General features: G+C 44.7%; 1 protein-coding gene across 11 annotated transcripts in view; it reads left to right on the forward strand.

The window, feature by feature from the left end:
• Positions 1-11,149, forward strand: part of DTNA (dystrobrevin alpha) — a 222,776-nt gene that overhangs the window by 166,341 nt on the left and 45,286 nt on the right. For 10 of the 11 annotated variants that reach the window (XM_064170648.1, XM_064170651.1, XM_064170649.1 and 7 more), the window contains 4 exons: positions 1,852-1,937; positions 2,464-2,618; positions 8,381-8,486; positions 10,223-10,389. In XM_064170648.1, coding sequence (XP_064026718.1) covers positions 1,852-1,937; positions 2,464-2,618; positions 8,381-8,486; positions 10,223-10,389 — 514 coding nt within the window. Of the gene's footprint in view, positions 1-1,851; positions 1,938-2,463; positions 2,619-8,380; positions 8,487-10,222; positions 10,390-10,479; positions 10,568-11,149 lie in introns of those variants that run through there. The other variant, XM_064170654.1, reaches the window with a different exon arrangement.

An 11,149-nucleotide genomic window follows, 5' to 3' on the forward strand; every position in this document is an offset into this window, starting at 1 on the left:
TGTAAACTTTGAAATCCTGGATTACACTGGTTTAGAAGCAAATCCAGTTCACTGAACTTTAAAGATTTCTGCTAGCCAAGCTTAGGGAACTGATTCATTTTCTGAAGTCTTAATGAATGGAGTAGTGAAGCACATAGCATGCTTTCATGTGCTGATGTCAATATAGTATTCATGTCTAATATATATGCATATGTCACTGTATTAGCAGGGTTTGGGGTTAGCAGGGAGAGAGAGACACAGTCACAGGCTCTGTGTCTCTTCAGACTCAATTATCTTCTGACACAACTTTCTTCATTGCAATTATAAATGCCAGTCTGAGTGACTTGAGAAGTATTGATGAAGAGCTAAATCTCTATGTGCTGCTGTTGCCAGTGCCATTGAAGTGTCCTGTGTAAGACATGCACACACATATGTTTTAGCAGGAAGCCTCTTATAAATCTGAAGTTCCTCAGCAGAGCGAAGACTGAAGGTCACAGAAACTCCCACTTCCAGAAAATGACACAAAACTTTATTATCTGGTGCCACCATTAGCCCTGTCAGAATTTTGCCATCCCTGGAGGTGTTCAAGCAAAGCCTGGATGAGGCACTTAGTGCCATGGTCTAGTTGACTGGATAGGGCTGGGTGATAGGTTGGAGTGGGTGATCTTGGAGGTCCCTTCCAACCTGGTCGAGTCTATGATTCTATGATCTATTAAATACAACTAGAGAAATGCTTAAGCTGAACTTTATGCTTGGCTGAACTGCCTGATACCAGAACTATGTTTTTCACCCCCAAACCAAGAAACAACTTCAGGTGGCATATGCTGCTCTCAATTTAGAAGGAGACAAAGGTGCCATTTTGCTAAGCTAACAAATGTTGGGTGTCTGTCTCTCTTCATTACACAAGCTTATGGGAAGCTATTAAGTAATGCTAAGAAGTTTGAGTAACAGATTAAAGTTCCTCCAGTGCAACTAAGAACTCTTACAGCCTTATGGTAAGACTGAGAATTCCAAGAAAAATCACATTTCTCCAAATGGATGCTTAAAAATGGAGGTTAAAAAGTAAATGAACTTACAAGGCCACATTCATTTTCATCTCTGGAAAGGGGCTGAACGTTACAACATTTTTATTCTGCCATTCCCATCAGCCCTGGACTTAGTTTTGCCTGCACTGGGGGGGTTAGGACTTTCAGAGTGCTTTGTAGTATGTGCAGTCAGGTATTAGTCATGCAGCTGAAGTACACAGAGCTTTCTACAAAGGCAGGTAATCGCTGGGGACTATTATGGTTGCAGAGGGAGAGGGAGGATGGCCAGAGGAGACATAAAGTTAAGCCACTGCCTGCTTCAGGATAGTGGAAATCACTTAGAAGACAGTAGTCAGGACTTACTAACATAGAATCATAGAATGGTTTAGGTTGGAAGAGACCTCAGAGATCAATGCACAACGTGCACAGTGTGCACAGTAGTGTGAGCCCTGTCTGCCTGTCACTGTTGTTCCCACGTTGCACTGACTGGCAATCTTTTAGGGACCAAAGGTAACAGGCATCTTTTAGGAGTTCCCCATTTTAGGATGGGAAGACAGGGGCCTTCCAGTGCACAAATAGCAGCAATAATCATCCCCTTAGTGTGTAATGAGAGAAACAGTTTAATATGGAGCTTCACACAGATATCTGGTTTGAGATCTTTACCGAACAATGTCCTGATGTGTTCCCGCAAAACAAACTTTGATTTTAAAGGACTTCCTTCTTTGTATACCAGTCCAAGTATAGAGTGCATTACAATATCTCATGTCAGTGATATGTATTTAAATGGGAAGATGTCCCTGTTGTAAAATGGGTATGTAAAATCTGTCTGCTTTCTACTTTTGAACAGGGAAGGACACGGTAAAATTTCTGTTTTTGCTGTCAAAATGGCCTTGGCAACTCTTTGTGGAGGAAAGATCATGGACAAATTAAGATGTAAGTCTTCTGGGTGACATTGTTAAACTCTTCATCACTTGTACTTGGAGAGATAACAGTACAGGTAGAAAAAGAAGGAATCAGAATAAATTATGGATTTGAAAGACCTTCATTGCTTGTGTGTCCAAAACAATAATAACTGACTTAATGAGCTCATTGTCAAGATGTAGGTTTGCCACAGTGAGCTGGCAGTAGGTAAGAAGCTGATCTTGCATCACTTGTCAAATTAGATCCTTCTTACCTGATTAAACTACTGCCTCATGCCAGGCCTCAGACTTCACTTAAAAAATTGACCACACACAGTGAAAAAAAAAGGATGGAATATTTTAATATGCAAATCAGCTACCTTTTCATATGTAAATCATCCCTTTTGTTCTCTGGTAAGCCTGGCTCTGGTTGAAGATGCAGAAATGGAAGTTTCCGTAAGCAGAACATGTGTAGCCCTTCTGTTTCAGACCAGCTGATAGCGAATTCTGTAGCTCACACTGAAGTTGCTGTGTGCTTTTCTTGTGTTTTCTCCCCTCAGATATTTTCTCCATGATCTCTGACTCCAGTGGAGTGATGGTTTATGGCAGGTACGACATGTTTCTGCGGGAGGTTCTGAAGCTGCCCACAGCTGTGTTTGAAGGGCCTTCGTTCGGTTACACTGAGCAGTCAGCAAAATCCTGTTTCTCGCAACAGGTGAGTGTAGAATGAGCATCACCTCTCTGAGCAGGCCAAGACTTCCTTCCTTTCTTACACATATGTGCTTATTCACCCAGGAAGTGCACAGCTGGGTGGAGGGGAGGTCCACTGTGCTCATTTTTGACCTCCAATAGCTACTCTCTGTAGGTTCTCCATATAACAAGAGAGGAAGGAATCATAGAATCAACCAGGTTGGAAGAGACCTCCAAGATCAGCCAGTCCAACCTAGCACCCAGCCCTAGCCAGTCAAGCAGACCATGGCACTAAGTGCCTCATCCAGGCTTTGCTTGAACACCTCCAGGGACGGTGACTCCACCACCTCCCTGGGCAGCCCATTCCAATGCCAATCACTGTCTCTGGCAAGAACTTACTCCTAACATCTAGCCTAGACCTCCTCTGGCACAACTTGAGACTGTGTCCCCTTGCTCTGTTGCTGCTTACGTGGGGGAAGAGACCAACCCCACCTGGCTACAGCCTCCCTTCAGCTATTTGTAGAGAGCAATGAGCTCTGCCCTGTGCCTCCTCTTCTGCAGGCTGCACACCCCCAGCTCCCTCAGCCTCTCCTCACAGGGCTGTGCTCCAGTCCCCTCACCAGCTTTGTCTCCCTTCTCTGGACTCATTCCAGTACCTCAACACCTGTCTGAAATTGAGTGAAAAAGTGATCCAGAGCAGGATCTTAACTTACATGTTCTAAATTGGGGAGCATGAGTAGACTAGTTTCCTCATTTAAGGACCAAGTTAGATAGTTAAATTTAGGTCCTACAGATAACTCCAAGACATGCAATCCTCCACTCCAGTTAGTTGCTGCCATAAGCTTATATGAGACTTGGATTTTTCCATAGAAAGCTCAACTCCCACTGAAATACCAAACATGTTTTCCAAGTGGTGGTGTACAAAGAGTAGTTTGTGAGTGAGAAGAAGATTGCCTTAAACCTTTATTGATAATGAGAGTGAGGAGGTATTAGAAGATCTCTGCTCTCTTACAGATAACATCCATGAAATAGGGCCAGAAGAGCAGTGAGTTTATCCTGAAGGAAATAAGAAGTTTTCTCACAACTCATCCCAGGCTGACTCAGGTACACTGAGTACAGTACATTGGCTGCAGCTAATGCCTAGCACTTCAAAAGGTCCCATAACTGGGGCTGCTAGTCCACTTCTTTTGGGTCTTGCCACACATCACACTGTGACTCCGTAAGCACAAAGTAAGGGAAGATGCCAAAGCGGAGAAAATGTTAGCAGTAAAGTGATGTTTTCATTCTCTTAATCCTTCTACTGGCTGGCTGAGTACTGTTGAGCAAATAAGCTGGATGGAGCAGGAACAGTGTCATTTGCATGCAAAATAGAGACTCATTTTTTTGTTTTGCTTGAGTTTCATCAGTAATCAACAGACAATGGAAAGCCATTGTTGGACTGTTATTTATTGAATCATCTCTCAAATCATTTTAAGTGATGATGTTTGGATGTGTGAGACTAGTCTTGTTTCGTGGAGGGAGGCTTAAAAGAGTACTTCATGTTGGAGTTTACATAGGGAAGTGACTTGTGGGACTTTGGTGTTAAATAATAGAAGGTGCTCTTGCATGGCAACAGGGTGTTCAAGCTTTGCATGCTGGTCATGCTGTTATTAAGATGAAAACCCAGCAATTTCTTTTCTCTAAAAACTATCATTCAGGCTTCATTTTCTATGTAGGCAGCCATCAGAAATGGCACAGTCATTGACACTGCATACAAATGAGTGGACCAGATGTACTAAGATACCGTAAGAAACAAAAGTCCCCAAACAGGCATTAGATGGCTTAGTTCACAACCTCTGCTTGAAGTGAACAAGAGTTCTGGCTCTGACTGCTGTAGGTAGACAGCAGATTCACAAAGCTGCTGGTTTGCATCTGCAGGCAGCCAAGTACTCCTGTAGGTCTGGTCTAGTATGTGACTGAAGTTCACTCTATGTTAATTCTCATTGCACCCTCAGTAGGGATGAACCAGAGTTTTGAAATGAGACTCAAAGCAGCAGCTCCCTGTGCCACAATGATAAATGACATTTGCAGTCTGAGTCACACTGCAGGACCTCCTTTTGCTCTCCCATGTTGTTCTTCAGTGTTAGCAAAAGTTGAGACTTTGGGATAAGTTTGGCACTTTCCCTGTCCCTCCCTGTGCAGCAGACAGGATGGATCACTTCTGCTTACCAGGAGGCTTTCAGCCCCCTGGAACATAGATTCTTCAGTTTCAGGGAATGAAAAAAAATCTGGGGATGGTCTTCTGCTCACAGTGTCAAATCTGTTTCAGTTCACATCTGAAAGGACTTTTCCTGTTGCAGAAATGTTTTATTATTCCTCGTTGATCACACCATGAACCACTGCTAGATTGGGTGGCTATTAGGAACAGAAGCAATGTTTCCTCATCAACAAATTCTCAGAACAGATATGCCAAAGCAAGTGACTTGATGCTTCAGAATGCAAATATGTGGCTCAAAAGGGAGTTTTATCACCGCCACTTTCCCCCATAGGTAGGGTTAATGTAATGCTGTACTGTATTTGTATTAAAAGGTGTTGTTATTGTTATTAAACCCAGGGTTTATTTCCTTTTTTTTTTAACCTCAAACTAAAAAGGTAGACACTGACTTCATTTTCTTAGCACTTGGCTAAGTGTTATTCCACAAACCTAGACTCCATCTGCATGGAGCATATATTTAGAAAACAGCTTCCAGTTTCAACGTTCCTGGCAGCTGAAAAAAAAAATGCAGGAGGAAAAGAGACCTTTCAAAATGTATGGAAACTGTTTTGCTGTTGTCCTCTTAAGGGACTCTGCTCTCTCTAATGCATAGAAGTAGTGACCACCAGAAGAGTTAGGTCATAAAGCTGTCAGTGAAGCAAAGCTGCTTTATTTGGAAGAGCTGTTTGTGTCTCCCCATCTTTTCCTGGTTTAGACTATTTATTTAGACTCATCTCTTGCTGGTTTAGATCATCTATTTAGACTCACCTATTGCTGGCTTAGACCATCCATTTAGACCCACCTATTGCTGGTTTAAACCATCTATTTAGACTCACGTATTGTTGGTTTAGACTATGTATTTAGACTCAGCTGTTGCTGGTTTAGATCATCTATTTAGACTCACTTATTGCTGATTTAGACCATCCATTTAGACCCATCTATTGCTGGTTTAGATCATCCATTTAGATCCATCTATTGCTGATTTAAACCATCTATTTAGACTCACCTATTGCTGGTTTAGACCATCCATTTAGACCCATCTATTGCTGGTTTAGACCATCCATTTAGATCCACCTATTGCTGGTTTAAATCATCTATTTAGACTCACCTATTGCTGGTTTAGACCATCCATTTAGACCCATCTGTTGCTGGTTTAGACCATCCATTTAGATCCACCTATTGCTGGTTTAAATCATCTATTTAGACTCACCTATTGCTGGTTTAGACCATCCATTTAGATCCACCTATCGCTGGTTGTGTGTTTGCTGCCAACCTACCTGCCTTCAAGGGCAGGGGGAAGACTTAAGGCTACTCAGCTGTGCAGTATGGGACACTGGAGGACCCTTCTTACAGATTTCACTCTGCCTTTTCTCCTCCTTCTCTCATTTGTGCAGCAGACAGGGCAGGCACTGGCCACAAAGCCATCTACAGCAGATCTCCCAAAGACATATCCCTTTCTATAAGCTGATAATTATATCTTAGGATGCCTGTTTGGGTTATCCACTCTCACTGGGTGGGAAGATCATTCATACAAGCAGGTGGCAGCTGTTTAATTGGACTTTGATACTGCAAGTATTGTGGGAAAAGTATTTTAGTGAGAGTAAATGATCTCTGAGGTCCCTCCCACCCTAAGCCATTCTATGATTTTGTGTTTCAGAGCTCATATTCTATTTCTGCTTGTCAAAGAATCAGAGTCATTTTCACAACTAGCCTGAAGTATTTTCTCTTCTACTGGGGACTTTATATATTTCCCAGTACCTTGCAGTATTTCAGCCCTGAGACTGTTACAGAGTGAGGTGTTTTCAGTGTATAAGAGAAACAATGATTTTCTTTACATCTGGTGGCAATGGTTTATAAATGCAGCCCAGACACGCACTGCATCTGGAGATCTCAGCCCTTAAAAGCATTTACAACACATGAGGATAATGCAATTCACTGCATAGCTGCTGATTTGCTTCCTCATGGGGTAACCACAGTGCTTTGGCAAGTTAAAGCAGTAACTTAAGCAATCAGGTATGAAAATGTAGCAGTCCTTCTGGATATGGAGATGCTGCTCCAACAGGTATGTCTGTAAATTCTATCTCCACATGTTCTCTACAGGGTTTAATGTTTTTGCTTCAAAAAGAAGGCTGCAGTGCTGATTCCTTGTGGACTCTCTGTCCTTGACCACCCAGGAGCCTTGTACTTCAGTACACACTATGTAGCCAGCATACTACCTAGGGAAGAGCAGCTATTTTTGGTGGAGATAGCTCGGGCTGAAATATCACCTATTAGTCTGAAAAAGAACTGAGAGTTGTCATGACTGTTTCCCAACACCTATGAAACTTAAGGCCCTAGATTTTGTTTTTAAAATCAACATATAAGAGTTTAAAATCAATATATAAGACTTTAAATCTCTTTGAAAGGGGAAGAGGCATAGATCTTTAGGTACTTAGAGGAGTGGAAAGTCAGAACAGTCCCTGAGTGTATGCAGACACAACATCCCACCATTACAGCTCATCCATAACTAGCTGCCAGCACTAAACAGACTGTTACCTCTCGTGGTCTGTTCTTGCTCTGTGTTTGTTTTGAAGTTGTACTCTCCTGACATTATTTTCCTTCATTTTCTCTGTTGGAGTGCCATCAGTCATTCTCTGCAGTGACTTTTCATGTGGCAGCTGGCAATACACAGTGCTGCCCTACATCATTGTACTTGCTATGGGCTGCTTAAAACACGTGAAAACATAAAGAGCTGAATGCCAAACTTATTCACAAAGCATCTTCAGGCAATGGTAGCCTTGAAGTGAATGGGAGCTGGGTATGTCCAACCCAGCCTTGTTCTCCTCCCCGTCTCTGCCCTGGGGAGACCTCACCTGGAATACTGTGTTCAGTTTTGGGCTCCCCCACTTCAGGAGGGACAGAGATCTACTGGAAAGAGTCCAGCAGAGGGCTATGAAGGTTAAGGGGCTGGAGCACTGTCCTATGAGAAGAGGCTGAGGGACTTGGGGCTTTTTGCTCTGTGAAGAGAAGACTTAGAGGGGATCTAATCAATGTTTATATATGTGTGAGGACTGGGGGTCAAGAGAGAGAGGACAAACCCTTCTCAGTTGTGCCCTGTTGTAGGACAAGGGGTAATGGATGTAAATTACAGGACAGGAAGCTGCACCTCAACATGAAGAAGATCTTTACTGTAGGGGTCACAGAGCACTGGAACAGGCTCCCCAGAAGAAGGAAACTTTCAAGACCCATCTGATTGCATTGCCATGTGACCTGCACTAGATTATGGTCCTGCTCTGGCAGGCAGGTTGGACTCGATGATCTCCAGAGGTCCCTTCCAAGCCCTAAGATGCTGTGGTCCCATGAATGGACTCCAGTCATCTGTAGTGTGCATTGCAGCGGCTAAGAACAGTCCAGAGAAGCTTTGCTACTGTGACAGGTTCTTTTTAGTAAACCAAGGCTGCAAGCAAACAGTGTCTGAAGCTTGTTGCCAAGTGTTTCTGAGAGGGTAAGATAAAACCCTTCTGATATGTCTAATTACTGATTCTTTGTGCATGTTTATTTGCTTGTTTGAGCAGAAGAAAGTCACATTGAACACGTTCTTGGACACCCTCATGTCTGATCCCCCGCCACAGTGTCTAGTGTGGTTACCACTGCTGCATAGACTGGCAAATGTTGAAAATGGTAAGAGCTGCTGCCAAAAAACAGTTACAAGAGTAAACTTTGGTGTGGTGGTTTTCTCACTCTCTAGAACAGGAGGTACTCTGCTGGCTTCGCTGACTCCCTCCATGTGCTATTTTTACAGTCACTGGCGAAATAAATCCTGTTGGCTTAATTTTTGCTGCGCTCAGGAAATTATCCTGGTCATGTCCTCTCCTTGTGTGTTCTAGATAAGCAAAGAGCAAGAGGACTCAGTCCCTTCACACACTTACATTTGGTAACTTACCAAGGCCACAAATCTATTAGCTGTGACATATGGCAGCAGAGAAGGAACAGCTTGGGCAGTTTCTGCTCATGCGATATTCTTGGCAGAAGATGTCCGGTGCGGTGCAAGATACCAGCCAAAAGGTCCTTAAGAAGGATCTCCTCCTAAGTCTACACTGCCAGACAATCTATTCTGAGAAGCAAGTTCCATATTCATCCTTATCCTTGTGTGGAAGATGAGGAATTAAGTGAAATGCCTCTTTCTCCTCAAGGGTTGTCTTTCCCCAAAGTGAATAGATCCCAGGTTTTAATACGGGAAGAAACTGTGAAAATCATCTCATTTGCACAGTGCATGTTGCATGTCCCTGGGCAGCAACATCTTCCTCAGCCTCCCAGCTTCTTAAGCTCTTGGGGGAAAGTTCACAGACTCACAGATGTGGTCATCCAGCCAGGCCCTAGTATACTGTTCATGTAGAAGCTGCTGCCACACTAAAAGTGCAGGGGCAGAGCTCTTCCACTGAAAGGCACCAGGGTTGGTATGGTAATGTTCCCTAGTCCCTCTTGGCTACAGAGCTACCTGTCTACCCCACCTTCCTCAGTCTCTTATCATCCATCCCTGTCCCTCACCAGCTTTGCACTGTTTTCCAGCCTAAAGCACTGACCCCTCCTGCTGTGAAATTCTGGCAAAGAATTAAAGCCCTAAAATGCTCAGACTGATCCAATCCTCCCAGACTGAACCTTACAGCTGAAAAGCAGAAGGTGCCAGGGTAAATTGGGTACATGCTGTAGTGGGAAAAGAGGAACAGAAATAGCACTATGGCCAGGAAGGGGCTTCAAAATGTCCTAATTGGTGCCTTGGTGTACTCAGTGACTTGTGTTCTCATTACTGTCTGCTTCTGAGCAGAACAGAGAACAGGGCCACATGAGTGCCCTTCAATGGCCAGCTTTCCAAATCTGGGCATTCAGAGCTAAGTGTTCAACTCCGTAAATAGGTACCTAAGTGACTCCAGTTGTACAGATGAGACAGCAGTAATTAAGAGGCAGTGACATGCCTAAGTACACTTTAGTGCTTCCAGTCATCAGACAGCTGAGTTTGGCTTTTGCTGTCAGGCATATCACTGCTCCTCACCACAGCAGAGCATTCACCTTCCCCCCAGTAGCACAGCTGAAGAGGAGAGTGCTGTGGGTTTTCCCATGTATGAATTTCTTCTACCAGCGATTCTGTTAGACCCTGGTCACATTGCTTGCTGCTGCAAGCAAGAGATGCAGACGTCAGCTCAGAAAGGACGCAGGGTTTGGTGTCCAGCCTAGGAAGTTTTGCCCGAGGCTCAGCGCAGGCTGCTCTTGCAGGTCACAGCTGTAGGCAGCATCCAAAGCTGCAGATCTCTTGAAACAAAGAAGGGATTCACCCTTTGGTTTGGGGCTTTGCCTGTAAGCTTCCTGCTGGGGGCTTCTCTGCTTTGGTTTATGGCCTGGTGTTTGTCTCTCCTGTGCAGTCTTCCACCCCGTCGAGTGTTCCTACTGCCACAGCGAGAGCATGATGGGCTTTCGCTACCGCTGCCAGCAGTGTCACAATTACCAGCTCTGTCAGGACTGCTTCTGGAGGGGCCATGCCAGCGGTTCCCACAGCAACCAGCACCAAATGAAAGAGTACACGTCATGGGTAAGGGAAAGCTTGCGTCTCGCTGCAGACTGCTTTGCCCTCCAGCCGGCAGAGAAGCCCCCAGCTTCGGCTCCGGGCAGCCAGCTGGCGCAGGGAGGCCGGGAGCTGGGCTGCTGGTTCGGATTGGTGACCCCATCAGAGAGGCTTTGGCCTTGGGAGCCATCAGGAGAGCGCAGAGGTGGGAATGGTCTTTTCTGGGTGAGGATCTGGGGTGCCTGTGGCAGTGTGTGCTGTGGGGAGGGCAGTAAAGGAGGGGCTGGCAACAGGGCACCAGGCTCGTGGCAGCTTCTGCTGGTCCTGCAGGACTCATGGTAAAATCATCATTGGCTTGCTCATTTTGGCTCCATGGGAATGAAATGGTGGATACTTGGTGCTCATTCATCAGTGTTTTCAGTTGAGTGGCTGCAGCATATGCGTAGCACTGGGATGGTCCTGAGCGTGGTCACAGGCTTAGAGCCACAGTAGTGTTCACTGTAGAGCACACTTCCTTCTTGTTGTTGTTGAACAAAGTGGCTCGGTGCTTGTTCTAAGCTGCTACATCAACCTTCTCTGAAGGGCATCAGACCTGGGGGGAGCTAAGCTCTGCACAGACTGGAGCAAAGCCCCAGCAGAAGCCTTTGGTCTTGGAGCATCCCAGTGCAATCAGGGTTTGAATCCAGACACTGGCAGAAAAATCCTAACTAATCTCTAATGCTACAATGCTTATTGTTACCAACAAAACCAGCAACAACTCACACTAGTACAGCACTTAGAGTGGATT

This window comes from Pogoniulus pusillus, chromosome 34 (assembly GCF_015220805.1).
Source record: "Pogoniulus pusillus isolate bPogPus1 chromosome 34, bPogPus1.pri, whole genome shotgun sequence".
Lineage (NCBI taxonomy): Eukaryota > Metazoa > Chordata > Aves > Piciformes > Lybiidae > Pogoniulus > Pogoniulus pusillus.